This window comes from Anomalospiza imberbis, unplaced genomic scaffold (assembly GCF_031753505.1).
Source record: "Anomalospiza imberbis isolate Cuckoo-Finch-1a 21T00152 unplaced genomic scaffold, ASM3175350v1 scaffold_212, whole genome shotgun sequence".
NCBI classification, from domain to species: domain Eukaryota; kingdom Metazoa; phylum Chordata; class Aves; order Passeriformes; family Viduidae; genus Anomalospiza; species Anomalospiza imberbis.
In genome coordinates, this window is record NW_027099845.1 from 84985 (window position 1) to 110123 (window position 25139).

A 25139-nucleotide genomic window follows, 5' to 3' on the forward strand; every position below is an offset into this window, starting at 1 on the left:
AGGCCGTTGCCCAGGAGGGCAGCCAGGGAGATGCCCAGGAAGAGGCAGAAGTGCAGGAGCTGCAGCTGCCGCGTGTCTGCCAGTGCCAGCAGGAGGAAGTGGCTGATGGAGCTGCTGTTGGACATTGGCTGTGGCTGCACATGGGGACCTGTTCATGGAGAAAGGACAGTGAAGAGTTAGAGGAGATACCTGTAACCAAAATCAAAGCCATTGGGAAATACACCCTCCTCTGTGCCACAGACAGACAACATTTTGTGTTCAAGAGTTCTGAGGTTTTCTTTTTAAGAACCCCCATATCACTGCTGGTGTTCTTGGATATCAGAAACCCTCAGAATTTCTGCCACCCACAGGAAGAACAGAGCAAGATCTGTGATGAGAGGAGAGTGAGGGGATTTGGTCTGTCAGTCTGACCTGTTCAGAGTTTCTCTGGGCTTTAACCTCTCTCAGGTGGAGGGTGATCACCTTCCCATGCTTCCCCTAAAATGTCACCAGGTACTGCTGACAGCAGATGGATCCAGCACAGCCCAGCTCCACATTTGTAGCCAAGGACTCACGTTGCTCATTTCACCAACCCAGCAGCATTTTCAGTGTCAGAACACCTCTGCCTTTCCCCATCAATCTTATAACTCAGAGATTATCTAGGACAGGTTTGCATCCTGGATTGGAGCTCCCAGCTTGGACTGAAATCCCAGGGAGACTTCCAAGTGTCCTTCTGATGGCACTGGATGCAGGGTGGTGCAGCTCCTTCCCTGGCTGCACTGACAGCATTGCCCAGAGCTGGGCACTGGGGACAGCTGTGTCACCCTGAGCCAGCTGTGCCCCCTCCCAGAGCCCCCAGTGCCGGGCAGCTGCTCCCAGCCCTGTGCTCTGCAGAGGGAACTGGGCCCGGGGCTGCAGAGCTGCCCCACGGCTCTGCTGCAGCTCTGCCTGCACAGGAGGGGCTGCACGCCTTGGAGCCCCAGCCCTGAGGGCAGAGGCTGGGCTGGGGGGACAGGAGGGAGGGGGCTTGTTCAGAGGGAGGGGCTGCACTGGAGGGGATCCTCTGGACATCTCTAAACTCTCCCTGCCACAGCATTTCTGGGTTTTGTTTTCACTCCTTCCCTGATCTTCTCTCTGCTTCCTGGGGATTTTCCTCCTGCAGGTGTTTCCCTGTGCCTGAGCTCTCCCTGCCAGTACTCACAGACCCCAAATCTCTGTGCACTCTCCTTGGCCTGACAGAACCCTGCCAGTTTGCAGGGCACTGGCTGGGGGCAGGTTCTGTTTGCAGCTTGGAGAAAGGACAGCTCAGACTGAGCCTGATGGCTCCAGCAGAGGTGATGCTGCTGCTGTCCATGGGCAGATGGGCTGAAAGCACATTAGGGATCTTCTGTGAACCTCTTGATCACTAAAAGTAACAGTTCAGATGTCTCAGGTGCTTGTCAAAATTCATAATCAACCGTTAATATCTATTCCTCCCTCCCTGCCATTCTCCAGCAGTAGGAAACTGAATATAAATTCTTAGGAAATTTCCTCATTTTTATCAAAATCCTTGTCTTGGAAATATTCTATGACCAATCAGAACCCCTCAGCATGTCAAGGCTTCATGAGCATTTCACCTCCCCTGTACCAGAAATACTCAGAGTTGTACTCACAGGGTCTGTGGGCATTGGGATGTTCCAGCTGTAGGAGATCACTCCAGGAGCTGCAGCTGCATTGTCCTGCAGCCAGAGGTTCCTGTGCCAAGGGCTGCCAGTGATTCTGCCCCAGGCACTTCTCAGCACCTTCCCAGCCCTGACTGATGGAAGCTCTCTGTGCCTCTGTGCTGTGCCCGGGCTGGCTGCAGGCAGTGCCCCAGCCCTGCTGGGCTGGGAGAAGAGCTGCTCATCCAGAGAAATGTGCTTTTGAAGCTCTCCTTGGTTACCAGGATCACCCTCTGTGCCAGGAGCCCGGCCCAGCTCAGCAGCACAGACACAGCACAAGGACTTTAATGACCCTCTGGGGCTTTGTGCTCAGGCCCTGAACATCAGGCCCTGAGAGGGAGCTGCAGAAACCTCTCCAGAACTCCAAGTCAGAATCCAACTCCAAAGTTTCTTTGACTTGTAATGGGTCCCACTGAGGGACATGACTGAGAAAGTGTCCCCAGGCCCCAGGCAGAGCAGAGAACTGGAGGCACTGATGACAGGTGGGGACAAAGAGAAGCCAAGTCTTGGTGCCCTGGGGCACAGCAGGGTCTGTACCACCAAGGGCTGCCAGGAGACACCTTGTCCTGAGGCACTGGGGCCTCCTGGCACAGCCCCAGCCAGGCTGGGCACTGTCACCCCCTTGTCCTGCCCTCAGCATCCCCCCCTAGCCCACATCCCAGTGGCCTCAAGGATCTGCTGGAAGGAGTCCCTGGGGAGCCTTGCTCAGGAATGGCCCTGGGGGCTCCTTCATGCTCCCAGGGACTGCAGGTTTTTCAAAGCACTTTGGCTTTGGCTTTTGCCTTGGACTCTCTGAGAGCTTTGTGCAATCATGGCCTCCAATTATCTGCTGTAATTAGTCCCTGGAGAGGCTTTGTCAGGAACAACACTCAGTGGGGCTCATTAATGCTTCAAGGTACTTCAGTTCTTTTCAGGTACTTGGTGTTTCCCTTTTGATCCAGACTCTGTGAGAGGTTTGTGCAATCATGGCCCCAATTATCTGCTTTAACGAGTCCCTTGAGAGCTTTGTACTGACACTCAGTGGGGCACATTAATGCTTTGAGATACTCAAGGAGTTTAAGGTGCTTTGGGTTTTCCTTTCCACACTGAGAGGTTTTTGTGCAATCCTGGCCTCCAAATTTCTCCTCCAAGAAGTCCATGAGGAGCCTGTGTTGGAGATGGACCTCAGTTGGTCCAATTAATGCTTTGAGACTCCAACCACTTCAGGGTTTTCTTCTGCCTTTGACTCCTGGACTGGTTTGTGCAATCTCTTCTCAGGGCCTGAGGTTCCAGGGCTCAGCTCCAAATGCACCACGGGGCTCATGAGGATCAAGCAAGTCCTGACAAACCATGGCTCTGCCTTGATTTCCCTCTGCTCTAGTGCAGTTCATTAAGAAGGTTTTCTACTGCAGTTATAAAGAAATATTTCAAAGAGTTTATAGGAAATATGTATTCCTATTTTAAAGGGGGTATTTTACTACTTTTCTTCTTACACAAGTGGTGATTGCAGTATTCACTGATACTGACCCAGGGACTCTCCTGAGTTTGTCTGGCCAGGTCAGAGAAGCTGTGCCTTGTGCTCTGACCCAGTGTGGACAACCGTGCTCCACATTCCCCAGCCTCATCTGGTCTCTCCTCACTCACCTGGGATCTGCTTTGCTTAGTAAACTGGCTGCAATCAGCCCAAGAGGGATTTTCCTTCTTTAATTTTTGAAGCACTCTAAAAGTCCTGAGTTTCTCTGCTGAATTCAGACACCCTCCTCAAGTGTGTGCCAAGCCCAACGTGCCTCCAAGACCACTCCAGACCTGCCCTGGGCCAGCTGTGAGGGTGGATCATCATCCCAACCTCCACTGGGCCATTGCAAGGGGCTTTTGCCATGGACACTGCACTGACCCCACTGCTGGGTTTGGGTGCCATGGCATCCCTCATCAGTTCAGGTTTCCTTGGGAACCACCCCAAGGAGCCATTTCTTCAGCCAGGTTCCATGGCCACTTGCCTGCAGAGCTGGTGCTGCCCTCGGCTGCCATGGCAGCCCTCAGGACAAAGCGGTGCCGGGGCTGTTCCAGGTCCAATTGCAGGGACACTCGTTGGTGCTGCCAGGGGCCATGGCAATGGCCACGGGACCCGTTCCTTAGTTTGGTGCCACGGCAACCAAAGGCCTGGAGCCGTTGTGATGGTTGGTCGCCATGGAAACCTGCCCTGGCCCCTTGCTCAGGGCTGGTGTCACTGCCCAGAGCCAGAGGGGATCCCTTGCTGGGGGCTTGTGCCATGGCCACCTGCCCTGTGCCGCGCTGGCTGGTCAGGCGCTGCGGAACCAGCAGCAAACGCCAGGGCCAGGGCCAAAGGCCAGGTCAGCCCGACAGAAAGGGGCAGTGCTGGGCACTGTTTCCATGGCAGCCCTCACTGGGGGTGACACCTGGGTCACCTGTCCTGGCAGTTGCCATGGAAACCCGGCTCATTGGGAATACAAGGGTGGACAAAGGTTTTAGTAGGGCCTGGAACAACGGGACAAAGGGGGGTGGTTTTAAACTAAAGGAAGGGAGGTTCAGATAAGAACAGATAAGGAGGAAATTTTTGATGATGAGGGTGGTGATACACCAGGACAGGTTCCCAGGGAGGTGGTCAGTGCCCCATCCCTGGAAACATTCAAGTCCAGCTGGGACAGGGCTCTGAACAACCTGATCTGGTGAAAGATGTCCCTGCTCATGGCGGGGTTTGGATGAGATGAGCACTGCAGAGCTCTTCCCATCCAAACCATTCCAGGACTGCATGGGCAGAAGGGGCTGCTCAGTGCACTCCATCCACTGCCTCGACTCCTCATGGTCTCTGCTGGACCCCACATCCCACAGCCAAACCCAGCCCCTTCTCTGCCTTTTCTCCCTCTGCCCCAGGGGCTGGCACAGCCAGGGGGGCACAGGTGGCCTTTGGGCTTTGCAGGGCTCAGGCACAAGGGCCGTGGCAGAGTCAGGGCTGAGGTCACACTCTGTGGGCTGGGGCAGAGCCCAGCCAGAAATGAGCCCTGAGGCAGCAGCTCTGCAGTGCTGGCCACCAGGCCGGCTTGCCAAGGGAAGCTTCTGGCCATGCCCTGCAAGCAGCTGCTGCTGCCAAGGCGCCTTTGGTGCCTCAGGCTCTCCCTGGCACAGCTCCCAGCATGGCATTCTGCCCTTGTGCCCGAGGCCTTCCCTGTGCTGGGGCTGGCCTGGGGCTTTTCCTGCAGCCGGACCTGCCCTGCTCCTGGAACAGGAAAGGCAGTTCCTGCTGGAGGAGGAGGCTCTGCCTGCAATGGGCTCAAAACACTCCCGCAAGGCCCTGTTTGCAAAGCCCCAGTGGGAAATGAAGGAGGGGCGTCACGCTGCTGTTGGGGTGAATAATGCTGAAACCAGCCTGACTCCTCCATCCCAAAGTTCCACATCCTCAGAGGGAGCTGAAGCTGTGGCAGGGCTGGAAAAATCCCCAGAGAAAGGAACAACCAAGTGACACCACTGAGAGCTCCTGCAGAGCTGCTGAGCTGGCCCAGCCTGGGCACATCTGACTGACAGGGCAGCACTTCAGACTAGAAAAGCCCCATCCCAAATTTTAATGGCAGCATCTCCTGACATTTCCCTTCTTGGAGGCTGTGGAGATTCCTCCCTGCAGTGGGGACACCCCTCAAGGTCACTGCTCCAGGATGAGCCAGAGATTTGCCCATGGTGGTTGGTCGGGGGGAGTGACATCAATCTCTGCTTAAGCACTGGTTTTTGTTTAATACAATTGCTTCAAAATTGCTTCCTGTTTCAGCCTGAGTGTCCCTGCAAGAACGGGGCATCTTTCAGGCACTTCCAGAAGCTCAGGGATCTCATTTCATGAGGAATCTGGGATGCAAATGGCCTTGTAAGAAGGACAAAAGCAGGAGCAATGGACTAGAAATAATTAGAAAAAATTACCCTTCTTCCAGACAAAGTTCACCAAGTCATTCCCTGCATTTCTGCTTTTCAAATTCTTTTCGTCACCTACTCTCAGAGGTCCAGCCTGTTCTGGTGCTTATCATGAACTGACTGTGCTCTTGATTTATACCAGCTCTGGAGATGTAGAATCACCCAAACTGAACACAGAAACAAACTCCCTCTGTCCCATTTTCATGTTCTAGATCACTTTCCAGGTGTCCATGGAGATGTGGGAATGATTATCACACAACTCTCCATTTCTGGCTGCGGGCTCTGGAGATTCCTTCTCTGCATTCAGTCAGGCTTGTATTCCCTAACAAGTCCTGGTTCCACCTCCTGTTTCCCAAGGCTGGAACAGTCACAATGAAAACCTCACCAATGGCACAACTCCCCAGCTCTCCAGAAAGAGAAAAGACAAGCTATCAAGTTCTCCAAACCTTTGTCCTGCTCTGCTGTAAGAGTCCTGCTGCACACCTGCTGTGGAAAGCCAAGAGAAGCTGTAGGTGGTGGCACATGTTGTGACAGGAGCTCAACCTGGTTCTCCAGGAAAGGTTCTTGAGAAGAGCAAACAGGACTGTGGAGAAGATTCCTGGAAAACTGAAACAGCTTTCCAGAAGTGAAATGAAAATTGAAAGAAACAGTCCAAGATGTTTTCCTCTATTTATTTCTCTGCTCCCTTTTTCCATCTTGCACTACTTCTCCATCCCATTAATTCCAAATGCATCTCACCTCTAAGATCAGTGACTTAGCCAGTTCTAGACACTCTAAGGTACCATGAGCTACACAGTTTGCCTTCCAGTATTCACTGGAAAGCAACGCTGGAGCCATAAGTGCAGGGCCAGGACCAGGGAATCCTTCAGCCAAGGAATGTGCCCCGATAGGGTTTGATCCTCAGCGGGGACAATGCACAGCAGCGACCAAGGAGATACCTCTGACCTCGTGCAGGAGACCAGACTCTGGGTCTGGGCTGAACACGGCAAAGTTCCCGTGTTTGGACAGGCTCAGGGGCTGCCCCCGGGGAAGCGGGGGGCTGGGCGTGGGGGCGAGCGGGCATCGGACAAACGGACACGGGGACAAACGGCCCCGGAGCTTCAGTTGCAGCGGCAGCAGCAGCAGCGAAAGCAGTGATTTTGTCAACTCCCGCTTCTTACTCCTCTCCCTCTCCCTGTCCCGCTGTCCCGCACCGTCTCCTGCTCTCCCTTTCCCACTGTCCCCTCCTCTCCCAGTCTCTCTCTCTCCCCATTCCTGGCCGGGCCATGCCCCCGGCCCGCCCCCGGCTCCGGGCGGGGCTGCCCCATCCCCTCCCCCGGCCGTCCCGCGGGGGTCTCGCCTCCGCCCGGCTCTGGCCGTGCTGGCGGTGGCGCTTCTGGACGGGCATCGGTGCCTGGGGCTGGGGCAGCATCGCCTCCCTCTGGCTCCGCCTGGCCCGAGCCTGGCCCCGGCCCTGGCTCCTCCCGGGCCCCGCGGAGGACACACGCGGCGCGGCCGCTGCCGCCGCCTCCGCTGCAGCTTCCCCGGCCCGAGCTCCGCCGCTCGGCAGCGCGGCCGCCGGCCCCGAGCCGCCGCTGTCCCGTTCCAGGGACAGAACGCCTGGGGAGGGCCGGCCCGAGGCGGTCGGGGGGGCGCTCGGAGGCCGCTCCTGGCCCCGGGCCGAGCGCTGACAGCCGCATCCCGCCCGCAGGGAAGGCGCAGCAGGGCCTGAAGGAGCGGTACTGGCTGGGTTCGCTGCTGGGCAGCGGCGGCTTCGGCAGCGTCTTCGCGGCCACGCGGCTCTCGGACGGCGCCCCGGTGAGCGGCGGGGCCGGCGGCGGGCGGAGGAGGAGGAGGAGGAGGAGGGAGAGGAGAGGGAGGAGGAGGGGGAGGAGGGATAGAAGGAAAAGGAGAAAGGGGAGGGGGAGGGGGGGGAGGAGGAGGAGGAGGAGGAGGAGGATGGGGCTGGGGCTGGGCAGGGCAGGGCAGGTGGCATGCTCAGCCCACTGCTGCTCTTGGCTCGCAGGTGGCCATCCAAAAGGGTGCCAAGGAACTGCGTCCGGCACTGGGGTGAGCTGGTGAGTGAGCGGGGCCAGCGGCAGAAGCCGGGCTGTGCCGGGTGGGGATGAGCCGAGGCCCGGCAGGGTGGAAGCCAACAGGACACCTCGAGGGAGAGCGGGTGTGGGGCCAGCGCAGGGCACAGAGCATCCCGAGCTGGGTGAGGGGTTCCCGACCCTCGGCACGGCATCAGCCCCACTGACGGCATCGCGCTCCTCCCACAGCCCGATGGCACCAGCGCACCCCTGGAGATCGTGCTGCTGGCCAAGGTGTCCACTGGCTTTCCCGGTGTCATCCAGCTGCTGGAGTGGCTTGAGCTCCCCAACGACATCTTGATGGTGCTGGAGCGCCCAGAGCGGTCTCAGGACCTGCATCATTTCATTCGGGCACGGGGGTTCCTGTCCGAGGAGGTGGCGCGGGATCTGTTCCGCCAGGTGCTGGAGGCCATGCAGCACTGCACCAGCTGTGGGGTCCTGCACAGGGACATCAAACCACAGAACATCCTGGTTGACCTGGCCACTGGGCAGGCCAAATTGATTGACTTTGGCTGTGGCACCTACCTGCAAGACACAGCCTACACTCGCTTTGCAGGTGAGCCCACGCAGGGGTGTGCTCTCGGTCCTGGCATCTCATGGCCCAACATCTCACAGCCCAAGCTGGCTGTGGCAGCGGGGATTCTCCCTTTTGCTGCCCTTCATGGCACTGAGATTTCAGCTGAGTTGCATTTGAGCAGGGCTGGGTGGGGAGCCAGCTTCCAGCCCTGCTGGCAGCCTTTGCCCACCACTCTGCCCAAGACTGGGACTGGGGCTGGGGCAGCCAGCCCAATAAAAACACCCGTGGGTGGGGGTAGCAGAGAGGGGGGTTGTAACCTGTGTCCCAGCCGGTTTGGTGTGCAGGTGAGAAAGGGCTTGGACTGCTCCACTCACCTGGTTTGTTTGGGATTCATGATGTTTTTGGGGCAATGCAGGCAGGGAGGATGAAGGCATGGTTTTCCCAAGCACTGGGTGGGTTTTTCCTCCTCATGGTTGGGCCTTGCCAGGACTTCTGCCGCCCTCTTCCAACCCCAGTGGCTTCTTTTCCAACCCCGAGTCTGTACACAAGTCTCAGGTGCTGGCGAGAGGGCAGCGGTCACCCCGTGTGCCACTGGGGCAGCCCCCACACACCCAAGGATGCTGGGGCCAGGCTCTGGGAGCAGCAGCATCCCCCTGATGAACCCCATCTGTATTCCACAGGAACACGGTCATACAGCCCCCCAGAATGGACCCAGTTTGGCTGGTACTACGGCAAGCCAGCTACCATCTGGTCCCTGGGCATCCTGCTGCACCAGATGGTCTGCGGGGAGCACCCTTTCAGGAGGAGCCAGAACATCAGCTGGGACCATCAGCTCTCGCTGCCACAACGGCTCTCTCAAGGTGGATCCTCATCTCTGGCCACGGGGGCAATGCCAGTGCTGGGAGACAGCAGCAGCTCGTGAGCATCCCACTCTGGCAGCTGCTGAGGAGGTGGCACATGTCCTGCTCTCCTGCTCTCCTCCAAAACAGGGAATTGATGGGGAAGTTTAGGCCCAGCTCTGAGCACATCCAGCATGGCCTGGGCACGGGAATAGTGGGGCAAAGCCAACAGGAGCCTTCTCCAGCTGACCGGCAGGTTCTGGTTTCTCTGCCCAGAGTGCCAAGATCTGATCAGGCGGTGTTTATCCATGCTGCACTTGGACAGGCCCTCGTTAGAAGAGCTGTTCTGTGATCCCTGGCTGCAGGATATTGATCGGCCCTAGAAGAAGGGAGAGAGCCACAGGCACACTTTGATGCAAGGCCCTGGTAAGTTGCAGCTCCACATATGCCTTGGCAATGAGAAGCAAAGGAACCCAGACATTTTGTCCTGCCTGTGTCACTGCCCAGGGGTCATCAGATGGGGACACGCAGCCCTTGTGCTGGAGCTGAGCTGCTTTGCCCAGCACTGGTGGCCACCATCTGAGCTGGTTTTACTTGTCCTGGTTCCCTGACAGCTGGGGCCCTTGGCAGAACCCTGACAGCCTGGGCTCACCCCCAGGGAAGGAGAAGTAGCCCCTGGAGAAGCTGTACCAGGTGGGGCTGCTGCTGCTGGGGACAGTGAGGACGACATCAAGGATGACAACCTCTTCCTCCACCTGGCCACGGGCAGCTGAGGATGATGGACTTCGATTCTGGCACCTTCTCCAAAGCCAGGCTCCACAGGAAATTTGCAGGTGAGTCCACACGCAGGGGGATGCTCCCAGATTTGGGCATTGCACAGCCTGGCCAGGAACCAAAGGTTCGCCCTTTGCTGGGGTGGATGCAGCTGATCCTTCAGTCGGCTGCCAGGCTGCTTTTGGCAGGGCTGGAGGATGGGCTGGGGTGGTGATGAAATGGGAGTGGGCTCCTGGCCCTGCCAACAGCCCCAGCACCCACCGTGCCCCGGGCTGGGGCTGGGGCTGGGGCTGGGGCTGGGGCTGGGGCTGGGGCAGCCAGCCCGACACAAACAAACCCCCATGGTGGGAGCAGAGGTGGGACTCCAGAACCTGTGCAGGGGCTGCTTTGCTCTGCAGGCAAGGAAGGGCTTGGGCTGCTCCACTGCCCCTGTTTGCTTTGGGATCACCATTATTTAGGGGGGCAGTGCAGGGGGGAAGGGAGAAAGCCTGGGCTTCCCTCACCTGTGGGTGGGTTTTTCCCTGGCATGCAGGGGTTGGGCCTTCCTCAAGTCCCTGACAGTAATATGATTTTTGACCTTTTTTCTTGTTTCCCCTTTTTGTCTGTAATCTATTTTCAATAATTTGTTGTGTGTTTTTCTAGAGGAAGCGTTCTAGCTGGGGTCCAGTCTGGATGGGGAAGTGCTTGGGAGCAGCTGTGGCGTGGATGGGCCGTGCCCTTGGAGAAGGCTGAGGACATCGTTTGGGACCAGCTTTTCTTCCAGCGGGGGATGGCGTGAGGTGGGTCCTGTCTGCTTGGCATGGTGGGATCAGAGCTTTGGGGAGATGGCAGCGAGCACAGGAGCATCCTGCTCTGGGCAGCTGCTGAGGGCTGGATGTGCCGTGGCCGGCTGCAGGCTGGGCACATGTCCTGCCCTCCTGCTCTGCTCCCAAAGGCAGCAGGGATGGGCAGCTCTGGGCACAGCTCTGGGCACGGCCAGCATGGCCTGGGCAGCGCGGGCGGCTGGGACAAGGGGACAGGAGCCTTCAGCTGACGGGCGCTTTCTGGTTTCTCTCCTTGCAGCTGGGCTCTGCAGGTGCTGAGGCTGCTCTGGGCTCTGTCAGGGCTCTGCTGGAGCTCAGCACCGGGCCGCAATCAAAGAAGAAATGGGGGTGACCTGCAGCACAGACCTGCTTGAGCATTTCAGCAACACAGCTCAAGTGTGCAGAGTGTACACCTCCCAGGGAAAACATGACACCACCCAAAAATAAACTTGTTCAATAGCTTCTGAAATGAAATCAATCTGGGATGACCCCAAATGACATTTTGCAGCCTGCTCAAGCTGTAGCTGTCTTTCTCTGAACAGTTCTGTCCCCCACCTGCCTTTTACTTCCCAACTGCTCCCTCTTTTCCCCCAGTGACTTCCCAGCCCATGGCAGTCTCCACCACACTGTTGCCTTCCTTGATGCCCCTCACCATGAGGAAGGCTGAGCCCCAGGCTTAGGGACTCATCCTGTCACTGGCTGAGGAGCAGCAATGTCTCAGAGGTCCAGTGGGATTTTAGTGTCATTCAGAGCTGCTCTCCAGCCCTCAGCTCTCCTCACTGCTCAGTTCCCACACCCTTTTCCTCGTCCTTGCAGCAGGATGAGCTCTGTGAATCCCCTTGAGCCTCCCCACTCTTCCCAGCCCATGCACCCACCTCAGTTAGGCTGAAGCTGCAGCTTCTCTGCCTCCTCTGGCACACCAGTCCAGTCCCCTGTGCGGGGAGCCCCAGCCCCAGAGCACAGCACTCAGCAGTGCAGTCCGGGCTGGAGCAGCTGCCCTGCAGCCCTGGCTTGGCTGTTTGTGGCAAGGGAATGCTCCCTGTTTGCAGCTGTCCCTGCAGGATGGCCCCAGGGCAGAGCCCAGCCAGGCTCCCACTGCAGCCCCTGGAGCTTGGGGCAGACAGTGGTCCCAGAACTGAGGTTCACGGGGAGCACCCAGAGCTGTGGCTTGCAGTCAGTGTTGGCAAATGTTGTGTTCTCATCTCCTGCAGCCTGTGGGGAAAGCCACCTGTGCTGCCAGGCCTGTGTGTGCCAGGCCTGTGTGTGCCAGGCCTGTGTGCGCCATGGGCTCTTGGATGTCTCTGTACCCATGGACAGAAGGCTCTGTGTGTGCCAGGGGCTCTTGGATGTCTCTGTACCCATGGACAGAAGGCTCTGTGTGTGCCAGGGGCTCTTGGATGTCTCTGTACCCATGGACAGAAGGCTCTGTGTGTGCCAGGGGCTCTTGGATGTCTCTGTACCCATGGACAGAAGGCCCTGTCTGTGCCAGGGTTTCCATAATGTCTCTGTACCCATGGGTATGGAATAACATGGGCCCTGAAAGTGTCAGTCCCATTGCTTGCACGCTACTTCCTTTGTATACAAAACGCATCCATGCACACCCCCATGTACAGATACATTAAAACGTCAGGGAGGGAGAGAGATTTCCCACAGAGCTCTAACTTTGGCATAACTCACCTTTTAGCCGGTGGCCAGGGAATTTTTTTCCCAGCTCTGTGTGAGAAGGTGTCCAGGAGCTGAAGGAGCAGCATTTAGAAGCAGTTTCAGGATTTCTAGGCAGGAAGTGGAGCTGACCACCATCCACGTAACTCGCCGTATTCATCAGGATGTGCTGCTGGTTCTTTGGGAATATGGCCCAATGGAGACACGAGCCTTGGAAAAATCCCAGCTCTCTGTGGGTTTGTGGAAAAGGGGAGCAGCAGAAACACTTTGTGTCTGCTTTGGGGACACAAGGCCCAAGGAGCTGCGGTGGCAGAGGGTGACCTGGGCTGGTGGCAGGCGAAGTCCTGGTTCATGACATCCCAGAGTGGCACAGGACAAAGCTCCAAGCACTCCCAACCCCACTGATGAAGTCTTTGTGATGCTGCACATCCTATAGGAAAAGCTGCTGTCACACAATGCACTGGGATTTGTAAGTTTCATTTTCAATACTTTAGGCCCAAGTTTCAAACTGCAATATTTTTGCCCTCAAGAAACAGTCGTGCACAATCCATCTCTCATCCTCCTATTGCTTCAACTCCAATTAAAAAAAAAAAATCTTAATATTGGAAACAAAACCCAAAGTCTTTAAAATGGATGCTGATTTCAGTCCGTAAGATGGATCCAGGCATCAGAACATGCACAAATTAAATGAGTTCTCCTTTTAAAAAGATCAGTTACCTCTTAATCCAAAGTTCAAGAAGATTTCACTACACATTTGTTTCTTTTTTTTCTCTTTCATATTTTTCTCACTTTTTTTTCTTTTTTCTTTTTCTTTTTAAGAAGATAACACATTCTGAAAAATAAATGTTCAGCAAAATGAGATACATTTCTGATAAACAATGAAAATATTTACTCCTCCGTTTACTTTTCTCTGGATACCCTGATGTAAAAAATCTAGCAGATATGAGCAGAGGTGTAAAGTGTTTGCTTTGGTCTAAGCTGGAGTTCAGCACTGCTGACATCCTGGTCCAGCCAAGAGTTGCAGAATTCTTTTGCACACCTCGAGCCATGTGTTTGCAGGCACAGCACCTGCACTGCTGCCACACCAGTGCACGTGAATAACTCTGTTACTCCCTCACAGAATTTGGGCTCTGCCCCAGAACGAGGTGCTCCAGCTCTTGGCTCCTGGTTCCCGTGGGGAGCAGCTCCCTTCCCTCTGGCTGAGCTGCTCAGGCAGAGCCCGGCAGCTCCTGGCCCTGCAGGGCTGAGGCTTTTCCCCGTGGCTGGGCACAGACTCATGGAGCAGCACTGCTGGACACGGGGGCACACAGAGGGACCAGCAGCAGCTGCCTTTGACCACCTGAAGCTCCAAGGCCCAAACTCTGAGCAGACAGGGCTGGAAGAGACTCGCAGGCTCCCTGCTGGCTCTGCTGCCCTACTTGTGCCCACCTGGGAGCCCCCAGGGCCAGCAGGGACTTGAGATGGCAGCCCTGGGCTCCTGGAGGTTGTGCAAGGAACGGAGCTGGGGCCTCCCTGTCCATGGGGAGCTTCCAGATGGAAAAGGCTGCTGTGCCCAGGCAGCTCCAAGGGCAGAGAAAGGAAGGTCTCGACCCCTGGATCTGTGCCAGTCCCACAGTCCTGGGCAGCAGCCACCGAGCCCTGGGGGAGCAGAGGGCACAGCAAGAGGGACAAAAGCAGGCAAGGTCAGAGACTGGAGAGAGCCAGACCCGGCAGCAGGAGCAGCTGCTCCATTGCACTCTTGGAGAAAGCTCTTGGCTGGTTCAAAGCGCTGAAAGGCGTGCAGGGCAGAGAGGAGGCCACACCAAACACTGCTCCTGTTTCCACAGCCTCCCCTCTCCGTGTCCCAGAAGGAATTGGATGGACTGTGTTCTCCCCAAGTGTCCGGTTCAGCACGAGCAGCTGAGTACCAGGAGCTGAAGGAGCTGAAGCCTCAGGCCTCAAGAGCTGGGCCTGAGGAGACTTTCTGAGCAAATGAATGCTGCTAACATGGACCTGACTGAATGCAGCAGATGGAATCATGGAATTGTTATGTGTATTTTAGATAATTCGTGCTTGTGAGAAATAGATGTATGAAATATGTTATATTGGTAAGAAATATTCTGTAAGTTTTTTTAAGCACCCCACCAAGGACGGGAAGGTTGCTTCACAGTATTTCAAACCCGCAGCTGGCAGCAGGGAGAAAAGGACCTAATTTGCAAACGAATGGATGTGGCGGCTCTGAGATGGGTGCTTTTCTGCACTGGTGGGTTCCTTTGTCTCCGTGGTGCTACATTGCAGCTCCTGGCATGTAGATGTTAGCAAAAAGGATTATCTTTGAGGAAAGATCTAATACTCAGATCCTTTGGTATTCATCATTTTTCAAGTATCTTATGTTACATTTTACATATTTGTCGTGGTTTGACATGGAAGTGAATTTTTTCAGGAAGTTGGGTCAAACCAATCAGTGGTCAGGTTTGGATATTGGCACACTATTTTGAATTCTTCTGATGAAAAGCACCTACTTGGCTGCAGGGTCTTTACTGCCAAGCTCTCAGCAGGGTGGCTGGCTGGAGGTTTGCTTTGTCCCTCATCAGCTTCAAGGAGAAACCATCTCACCACCACAGTGACTGCTCAATGTCCCAGTGCAGAATTTTTAAAACACCGGGCTTCTGTTCCCCTCCTGTTCTCCAGCATTAGCCAAGGTATTTCAGAATGTTTGTACTGATTTGGTGAATCCCTCTGGACATTTAGAAAGTAAAACATTACTGAACTGCTTTGCTGGCTGCTTTTGTTTTATTGGTAGCTGCACATTTGAGCTGGTAAAACGGTTTACTGTTGCTATTCCAAACTTTGTTCACTAACCTACCATGCTATTCTATATGCTAATCTTTTTGTTTCTCTCTTCATTCTCTTTCCCTCACGCATCTCCATTCTCATCTTTTTCTCATTTTATGAGCTAATTCCCTTTCTCTAATTCCCTTTTTCTGCGTCAAATCCCATATATACCAAAGTGTCCGAGATTTTACTCTGCAAGTTGTTGTATGTAATAAACTTCTGTATATCTTATCCAGCTGAACACAATGGCACCACTTACACGCCCTAAGTGACATGTACATGTTTGGAACGCCCAAGGAGAAACACGCTATAAGTAGTTGAGAGTGAGATAACCAGACCATCAGGGAGATACATCTGAATACCGAACTCCAGGAGCACGATCGATTGGACGGGTTCTGTTCAACTTACCACAGTGAAGGAACTCCACATGAATAGGTGCAGCCCAGAAAAGAAGAAAGCGACTTTGCCTCAGGCAAGAAAAACCATATATAAATCACTTGGACAGAACAGTCGGGGTGAACATAGGGGACCCTATGCTGCAGTGGTCAAACCTGTGTCTCACCCAGCGCCGATCCCGGGCTCGGCACTGCCCTTTTTTTGATAGTGGCTTTTCGTTGTTATTCTCTAAATTTATATTTGGACAATTTAATAAATCTTCTTTAATTAATAAATTGGAGCATTCATTTATAACAATCTTGAATCCATCTATAACATACTAAAAACCCTAAAGCTTAAATTTCTTACCCATGTGACATACTAAACTCCTCTCTACAATCTATTTCACACTTTTGTGGTTTCTAGTTTACCTTGAGGCTTTGGAAGTTTTCTCCATGAATGAGGGTCAAAGTCAGTGCTCCCCTGGGGGTCAGGACACCCCAGAGCAGACAGAGAAATCCTCCCGGTGTCCTGGGTTTCCACGTCATCCCTTCCTCCTTTATTCATTTTACACAATTCACAAAGTTCTATTGTGACATTTGGGTCTTGGCCAGTCCTTTTCTGTAGGGTATTCAGTGTCACAGTGAGCAGCCAAAGGTGACATATTAGCATTGTCAGCCTTATTTCACATTATCAATTTTTAATTCTATCTGAAAAAAAATGTATAATCATGTTCTATTTTTATATAACTGTTATTAATGATGATAATAATAATATTATTTTTCACTTGCACAAATGAACCTGAGCTCAAGTTTTAACCTTCCTCTGTCCCTCCATGTGGGAGCATTCCAAAAGCAATTCTTCCTTCTGTTGGTGCTGTTTCCAATGTGCCATTTACAAACTTCACCCACATATTCCCAAACCCACAATTCTTTGCCTTCTTCCACATGCAATTTTTGGATGCATTTGAAGACATCCAGGGGTTCAGCCTCTTTTAACAGAGTGCCCCACTGCTCACAGGCTGCTCTGACCTCAGCCCACTCCAGAGCCAGGGAACTCCAGGGAAGGGCTTCCCATCTGGGAATTTCTGATGGGACTGATTCCTCACATTTACATTTAAAAAGTGACATTTTGTTGTGATCTGGCCAGACTGTGCCAGTTTTGTCTCACCAGTGGGCAGGGTCAGCACCAAAGACACAGACACCAACTGAAGGACTCAGTGTCATTGACGGTAGCTCAAAGCAGCAAAGAATCACAAAAGGAGCAGCTCGGCAATGCACCCAGCCAGCAGCACCAAAGATTGCAGCAGTGATTAAGAAAGATCCAGCAGCAGTTACCCTCAGGCTTTACCATGCCCCAGATCCACACAGCAGCTGGGGAAGCTGTCACAGCCAAGGGCTGCAGAGCCACTCCTGGACACTGGGAATTCCTGCAGGTGCCTCCAGCCACAGGTGAGGCTCCAGCCTCGGTGGGAGAGGGCCCAGCTCTGACAGTGCTGAATGAACAAACTGACAGCTCTGCTGGTGCGGGAACATCTGGTTTCATCCTCCTCCTGGGTTCCTCCCAAAGCCTGGCCAGGGCCCAAGAGGAACCAAGGGAGGTGACTTTGACCATTCAGCCCTAGACAAGGCCAGATGTCAGATTTCATGGCCTTGTCTGGCTTCTAAACACAGAAAGGTCAATCCATGTTTCACTAATGAGTGGATACATCTATCACAGCGCTAATGACCATGCATATTTCATTAGTGAGCAGATACAAAGATAACCTTTGGTTGGAAGGTTCATCCAGAGGCCACCTTTGGCTCAGGGCCTCACTCAGGGCTGTTGTCCAGGCCTTGGCACTTCAGGGACGTGGTTTAGTGCTGGGCTCGACACTGCTGGGTGACCGGCTGGACTGGATGAGCTCAGAGGTCTTTTCCAACAGAAAGGATTCTGTGATTCCATGATTCCATCTGCTGCATTCAGCCAGGTCCGTGTTAGCAGCATTCATTTGCTCAGAAAGTCTCCTCAGGCCCAGCTCTTGAGGCCTGAGGCTTCAGCTCCTTCAGCTCCTGGTGCTCAGCTGCTCGTGCTGAACCGGAGGACTCGGGGAGAAGAACACAGTCCATCTAATTCCTTCTGGGACACGAGAGGGGAGGCTGTGGAAACAGGAGCAGTGTTTGGTGTGGCCTCCTCTCTGCCCTGCACGCCTTTCAGCGCTTTGAACCAGCCAAGAGCTTTCTCCAAGAGTGCAATGGAGCAGCTGCTCCTGCTGCCGGGTCTGGCTCTCTCCAGTCTCTGACCTTGCCTGCTTTTGTCCCTCTTGCTGTGCCCTCTGCTCCCCCAGGGCTCGGTGGCTGCTGCCCAGGACTGTGGGACTGGCACAGATCCAGGGGTCGAGACCTTCCTTTCTCTGCCCTTGGAGCTGCCTGGGCACAGCAGCCTTTTCCATCTGGAAGCTCCCCATGGACAGGGAGTCCCCAGCTCCGTTCCCTGCACAACCACCAGGGGCCCAGGGCTGCCATCTCAAGTCCCTGCTGGCACTGGGGGCTCCCAGGTGCCTCAGGCTGCTGTGACACCACTGCAGACGGGAGGGAAGAGTGGCAGGGTCTGTGCTGAAATTCAGCTCCATGTGCTGCTGCTGCTGCTGGGGGGTCATTTGTCCAGCCCTGCCCCAGAGTCAGGGATCAGATCCAGGCCCTGCTGCTGCTCCCTGTCAGGGTCTGCAAATGCATGCACGGTCCCTGATAGGTTCGTTTTGGAGATCTCAAAGCACAAAAGGCACAGCAGGGGACACAACACTTTGCTTAAACAAAAATGCACTTTTATTTAGTGCCAACAACTGCGATAGTGGGAGAGAAATAAAGAGATAGAGTGAAAGATAGAGAAAGAGGGGAAGGGGATTATAGCTACCAGTCTGAAGAGACGAGGCCCTTGGAGATTGACGAGATGCTCATAGGCTGTCTTCTCCAGGTGGGGTCCGGACAAAGTCCTCAAAACTCCTTCAGTCTTTTATAAGGTTCCTTAAAGCAGGTGGCATCTGGCCAAAGCAGCAGCTCTCCTGGCTACATGGTGGGTGTGGACTCGTTGTTTTGGGAACCAGTTGTAGCCGTCACATCAGTGTAGGACCAAGAGTACAGGACCGAAGGTACAGGACGAACTGATTAGGGCTCAGTCCACCATGACCAGTCCATTGTTCTCACACTGAGTTCCCATGGCATTGCATACCAGTCCTTAAGGCTTGTCAGACTTTCCACCTCAGCCAGGCTAGAGCTACTTTCAGGGTCTAGGGTCCCAGTCCTTGGAGACAGTCGTGAGGCAAACATGAGGGATTTTCGGACAGACCCTGACACCCAGAGCACCACAATGGAGCCCTGGTTCTGTGGGGCTGCACAGTGTCACCATGGTCCTCTTAGTTCCACGAGGCCCTGCAGTGTCACAATGGCCCCAGAGTGTCCCAATCATCACAGAATGACAGAATCAAATAGGCTAGAAAAGATCTTTGGGATCATCAAGTCCAAGCAATGCCCTAAAACTGCCTTGTCACCCAGACCATGCCATTAAGTGCCACTGGAGAGGGACAGTGACTCTGCCACCTCCCCCCTGGCCTGCCCATTCCAATGCCCACTCACCCTTTCTGTGAAGAACTTCTTCCTGTTGTCCAGCCTAAACCTCCCCTGGTGCAGCTCAAGGCTGTGTCTTCTTGTCCTGCCCTCCAGCAGATCCACACTCACCCCCAGCTTGGTGTCATCTGCACATTTGGTGATGGTGGGCTCAATCCCCTCACCCAGATCATCAGTGAAGATGTTAAACAGGACTGGGCCCAACACAGATCCCTGGGGGACAGCACCAGGGACTGGACACCAGTTGGATGCAGCACCATCCCCACCGCTCTCTGGGCCCAGCCTCCAGCCAGCTCTTCAATCTCCCAGTGAGGAGGAACCTGCCCAAGCCGTGGACTGCAGCTTTTCCAGGGAATGCTGTCAGAGACAGTGTAAAAGGCTTTGCTGAAGTCCAGATGGACACATCCGCAGCCTTTCCACATCCACAGCTGGGTCACCTGGTTATAAAAGGAGAACAGGTTGCTCAGGCTTGACATGCCCCTCTTAAATTCACACTGGCTGGCTCTGATCCCTGGGCCATCCTGTGGGTGCCCTGTGATGGCACTCAGGGTGATCTGTTCCAGAACCTTGCCGGGCACCAAGGTCAGGCTGACAGGCCTGGAGTTCCCCAGATCCTCCTTCCAGCCCTTCTTGGGGATGGGCTCACACTGGCACCTCCAGTGCTCTGGCACCTCCCTGGTGAGCCAGGACTGATGGTAAATGATGGAGAGCAGCTTGGGGAGCTCATCCACCAGCTCCCTCATGCCCCTAGGATGGATCCCATCTGATCCCATACACCTGTGAGCATCTGAGTGGCCCAGCAGATCACCAGCTGCTTCCTCCTGGATTCCAGAAGGCTGTTCTGCTCCCTGTGCCCATCTACCAGCTCAGGAGAACTCCTGTCCTGAGGACAACCTGTCCGTATATTGAAAATTGAGACAAACAAGATGTTAAGTTGCTCGGCCTTTTCCTAATCTTTAGTTCCTATATTCTCCGCTGCATCCAATAAAGAGTAGAACTTCTCCTTCCCCTCCCTATTGCTATAAATTTTTTAATAAATACAATTTTATTCTTTTTACAGAAGCTGCCAGGTTAAGTTCTAATTGAGCTTTCACCTCTCAACTTCTCATTCTGCATGACCTAACAACATCCTCAAACACTTGCTAAGTTGCCTGACCTTCTGTCCAAAGTTAATACATCCTCTTTTTTCCCTTAAGTTCCCACAAAAGCTCCAAGGGCAGTCAGGGCCAGTCATTTTCCGCATCGGCTCATCTTTGGCCACACTAGGACAGGCTGCTCCTTCCCCCTTAGGATTACTTTCTTGAAATGTGTCCATCCTCCCTGGACCCCTTTGTTTTTAAGGGCTGTTTCCCTTAAAAAATCAGTACCTGATTTGGTACTCCCCAGATCAGCATCCTAAATAGGCCAAAGTCTGCCCTTCCTAATTCCAGTGTGGAAGTTTTGTTGCTGCCCCTCCTTCTTTCACAGAACATTGAAAACTTGATTATTTCATATTCACTGTGCCCCAGGCAGCCTCCGACCCCCACATCTGCCACCAGCCCTTCTCTGTTTGTGAGCAGCAGGAGACAGAGCTTTCCTTGGCAGTGGAGTGTTACCAAAAATTTGGTAAAACAGAAAACTCCTTCACACCAATGCAGCATTAAGAAGCAGCATTCTTTATTCAGCCGGGCGCACGGGGGATAGCTCCTCCCAAAGCCGAGTGTGCTGAGTACAGGAAAGTTTCTGTTCATATTCTGTATTTTGCGCACATATTCACTGATTGTCCTGGACTAAACACACATCTGATAATAATTTCCCCAGAATCATTAACATATTTCCCCTCCCCTTTACCCATGTGTTCTTCTGTCCTGGGGGTCTCTCTGGTGGTCCCTGGTGGTCATGGACCCCAATGTTCCAGTGGGCCTGGCTGAGCAGGCAGGACAGTGAGGCTGGTGAACTTCCAGTTCCTCTTCTGACACAATGGGCATTGTTTGGTTTCCATAGGCCTGGGGTTTTGGAGAACAAGATCCAGGTGTCAGCTCACCTGGTGGGGACAACTGATCATATGGTAACATGAGGTCACAGAGTGGGCTATGACATCACAGAGTGGGTTATGTGAGGTCATTGAGCAGCTATGAGATAAACTGCCTCTGTGACATCCCAGAGCTGGCTGTGACATCACAGAGGGGCTGTGTGACATCCCAGAAGGTCTGTGTGAGGTCACTGGGTTGGTCACGCCGCCCCAGCTCCCCCTCACAGTTTCTCCCAACAAGTCCAATGCTGTTCATGCCCAGCGGGGGTCCCTGTCCCCCAGTATCCCCCTGGTCCACCTGGAGCCACAGCCTCCACCAAAGGATGTTCCACAGGATCCACCCCAGAGCCTGACATGGGGAGAAGGGGCCAGGGCTGTGTGACCAGGACATCAAGGACGTGGATTATCCAGCTCTCTGTGGCCTGGGTTGGGTTCACCAGGGCAGGAAAGATGTCTGGCAGCTGGAGCAGGGTTAGGGAAGGGCCTCCAAGGTGGGGCTGGAGCCCTTGGGCTGTGAGCAGAGGCTGAGGGAGCTGGGCTTGTCCAGCCCTGAGCAGGGAAGGCTGAGGGGCTCCTCATCGCAGCCTGGCAGTGCCAGCGAGGAGGGGATGGAGAACAAAGAGCCAGGCTCTTCACCGGCGGCCTGTGAGAGACAAAAGGCAATAGGTGGAAGGGGAAAGAAGGGAGATCAGCCAGGCCAGGAGGAGATGAAATGAGTCAGGCTGGTTTCAGCATTTCCTCAACACCAAAAGCAGCCTGACCTCCCTTCTCCATCTACCACTGACAGCTTTGCAAATCAGGAATTGTTCGAGCTGTTTTTCCCTCACTCCAGGATGAGCATCCTGATATAAGAACTTAGTTGTGTTTATACCTACCACAGAACCACATTTGTGTAAAATCAAATTTAGTATGGAAATCACTTGTGGATGGTGGACTCATCAGACGCTGCTGGGACGTTGCACATAGTTCGGAGAAGAGTGTGATTGTTATTAAATTTTGTCCTGTTCAACCATGGTCTGTTGGCCATGAAGAGAAACTTTCTGTGCCTCTGAGTCTCACCAGTTTCCGACCCCCAAAGGACACAAACCTGATGAGTTGTGGTTCCCACTCCAGTGGTGGCGCTTGGACCTCCCTCCATCCCCAGAGCAGAGCTCCCTTGTCCCAGAAAGTCCCTGGCAATGCAGGGATGAAGGAAACAGGACAGGCTGTGAGGATCAGGGGCAGGGCACGGCCAGGGATTTGGGGTGGTTGTGAGCCCAGGGCAGGACCTGGCCCTTGGCCTTGGTGAACCTCATCCAATTGTCCTGGGCCCATGGCTCCAGCCTGTCCAGATCCCTCTGCAGAGCTTCCTGCCCTCCAGCACTCTCACCCAGCTTGGGCTCACCTGGGAACTGACTGAGGGTGCCCTCGATGGCCTCGTCCAGATCAGCAATAAAGAGATTTCACTGACCTGGCCCCAGTCCTGAGCCCTGGGGACACCCCTGGGTGTGACTCCATTCCTCAGCTGCTCTGAGTGCCAGGGGTTGGATGAGGGGAATGGTGGGGAGGGGTTGGGGACAAAGTGTGATTGATTGTCAGCCATGAAGGGTCTTGATTTTCACATTAATTCAGACTGCATTAGGAGGTGCTGGGGGTCAATATCAATTGGACATTGCTGATATCAATCTATAAACAGGAAAAGAAAGATTCTCTCAACACTGTTTTCAATATAGCATATTCACTTCAAATACACTACTGAAATCTGTCTAATTAACCTCAGAAGAATTGAGGACTTGAATTATTACCAAGGGCTTTTCTTGTCTTGGGTGTTTTGAACAAAATCTCATTTTTTGAAAATCTCGTGTTTATGAGATTTTCTCATGGAATTCCTGAATGGAAGAGCTCAAGAAAGAAGAGGCCTCTGGAGTAGTAAAATTCATCACCAACCTCCAAGTGGCTGAGCATCCATCCCCATCAGAGCAGCAATGACCAGAAATGGGCACAGCTTTGTGGCTGCCCCAGCTCTGGGATGGGCCCTGGGCCTGGAGCAGGAGCAGCTCTGGAGGGCCCCAAGGCCGGGCTCTTGTGCTGGCCTGGGCAGATGGGATGGCAGCAGTGGCTGCAGAGCTCTCGGCACCTCAGCCCGAGGGGAGCAGGGCACCCAGGGAGCCTCCTTTGGCCTTGGCCAAGCCCCTTCCCCCATGGCTGGGGCTGAGTCCTGGCTGAGCTGCAGCTGCTGCTGTGCCCTGGCCAGGGGCTGAGGCCATGGGGCCAGTGGCCAGAGCAGCCTGGTCTGAGCAGAGCTGTGGGGCCAGAGCCGGCTGGGCTGTGCTGGGGAGAGGCCCTTGGTGCTGCACAGAGCTCAGGGCAGCTGGCAGAGCTTGCAGGGAGCTGGGCTGGGCTCAGAGAGCCTGGCACAGAAACCATCAGTGTCCATCCCAGCCTGGCTGAGCGTGCAGGGCAGGACTCAGCCCAGGCCTTGTGGGGCAGGGCCAGCGCCTGTGCAAGGCATGGAAAACAGGCAAGTGCCCGAGAGAGGAGGCTGCTCTGTGCCCCTGGGGGCATGGACACAGCAGGAACACTCAGGAGCCCAAAGAGCCTCCATGGCTGTGCTGGAGACCAAAGCTGGAGCAGGGAAATGCAGGGCTGCTGCGCCATGGGGAGGGCATTGAATTCCAGCACACACCTCAGCTCTCTGATGGTCCCAGCACCATGCTGGGCCCTGTTTCAGGCTGGAGCAGAGCAGATGTTGATGGCCCAGGAGCCCTGCGGGGCTGGCAGGGACCTGCAGCTTGCAAGGTGCTCTGCTCTCCCTCAGCTCGTCTCTGAGAGATCCAATCCCAGCTCGGCACCTCAGGGCACAAGTGGCACTGCCTGGTCATGGGCACACAGCTGATGTCTGCCTGGAAAGGGGCACAGGTTTTAGTACTTGTACATTTCATATTATACAAGCACATTTTTAGTATCTGCATCACTTCAGTACCTTTAAGAAACATCAATTTTCTGATGTACTGATGGCAGAAGGAGAAGAAATACTGATCTTCCCATCTCCTTGAGTCACCAATATTCTGTTTATTCTTTCCTCTCCCTCTTCCTTCAGGTGTTTCCAGCTCTCCTGTTGAAATGGCCATGTCTAAGGACATCTCTGCACTAGACCAGGTGGATCTATGTAATTCCCGTTGCGCCCAGATTTCCCCCTCCAGATGCTTTCTGGTCATTCAAATGTCTCTCAATGGAAAGGTTTCATTCTTTGCACATCAGGGAGTGGCCCAATCTTTCTGAAGTTCAAATAAATATGAATTATATCTTGCTGTTTTTAAATCTATCACAGAATTACCATTTCTTACATCTTTGTCTAAAACTGTTCCTTTACAGAAGTCCCTTGGGGATGGGGGACATGTCAGATGCTGCTGGGACATCGCAGAGAGCTGAGGGAAGAGCTGTGATGGTTATTAAACTGTTCAAATGTTCAACTTGTGTTTGTTGGCCAGAAATCTTTCTGTGCCTCTGAGTGTCACCATCCCTGAGCCCAAAGGACACAAACCTGATGAGTTGTGGTTCCCACTGCAGGGGCACTTGGACCTTGGCTCTGCACAGGAGAGCTCTTCATCCACTTTCCCTCTTTTCCTCCCTCTGGGCATGGAGGGAGCTCCTGACTTCAGCCTGAGACTCGTGTGTGCGAAGAGCAAATCTGGGCAGAATCGGGGCAGGGAGGGTATGGGGGGCTTTGGAATCTGTGCTGGGCGCAGAAGTTGTTCTCTATTACTCTGAGACTGTCTGCTGTGCAAAGTGGATTTAATAGCTAGCAGCGGAATGACTTTTGCATTTGATGGAGCTGTGCCTTCTCTTGGCTTTGTTGGCTGACAAGAAATGAACATCCCTCTGTGTCTTGGGCAGCTCCTTCTCCAAGGAAAGCAGGTGGGAGTGGGAGCCAAGGAGCTGAAACCTGCAGGTGCAGCCTGGGCTGGAGGGAGCTCAGATTTGCACAAGGCTGCTCTGAGTGCCAGGGCTTGGATGTGGGAAATGGTGGGGTGGGGGTAGGGACAGAGTCTGATTGATTGTCAGCCACGAAGGGTCTTGATTTTCATATCTATTCCAACTGCATGAGGAGGTACTTG

General features: G+C 54.1%; 1 protein-coding gene across 1 annotated transcript; it reads left to right on the forward strand.

Moving 5' to 3' along the window:
* Nucleotides 1–7760: 7760 nt before the first annotated feature.
* LOC137466442 (serine/threonine-protein kinase pim-1-like) lies at nt 7761–9421 on the forward strand. The gene is made up of 3 exons (XM_068178165.1): nt 7761–8201; nt 8843–9022; nt 9278–9421. Exons 1-3 carry the CDS (start codon nt 7946–7948, stop codon nt 9382–9384), a joined length of 543 nt encoding a protein of 180 aa, XP_068034266.1. The 5' UTR covers nt 7761–7945; the 3' UTR covers nt 9385–9421.
* Nucleotides 9422–25139: the final 15718 nt, after the last annotated feature.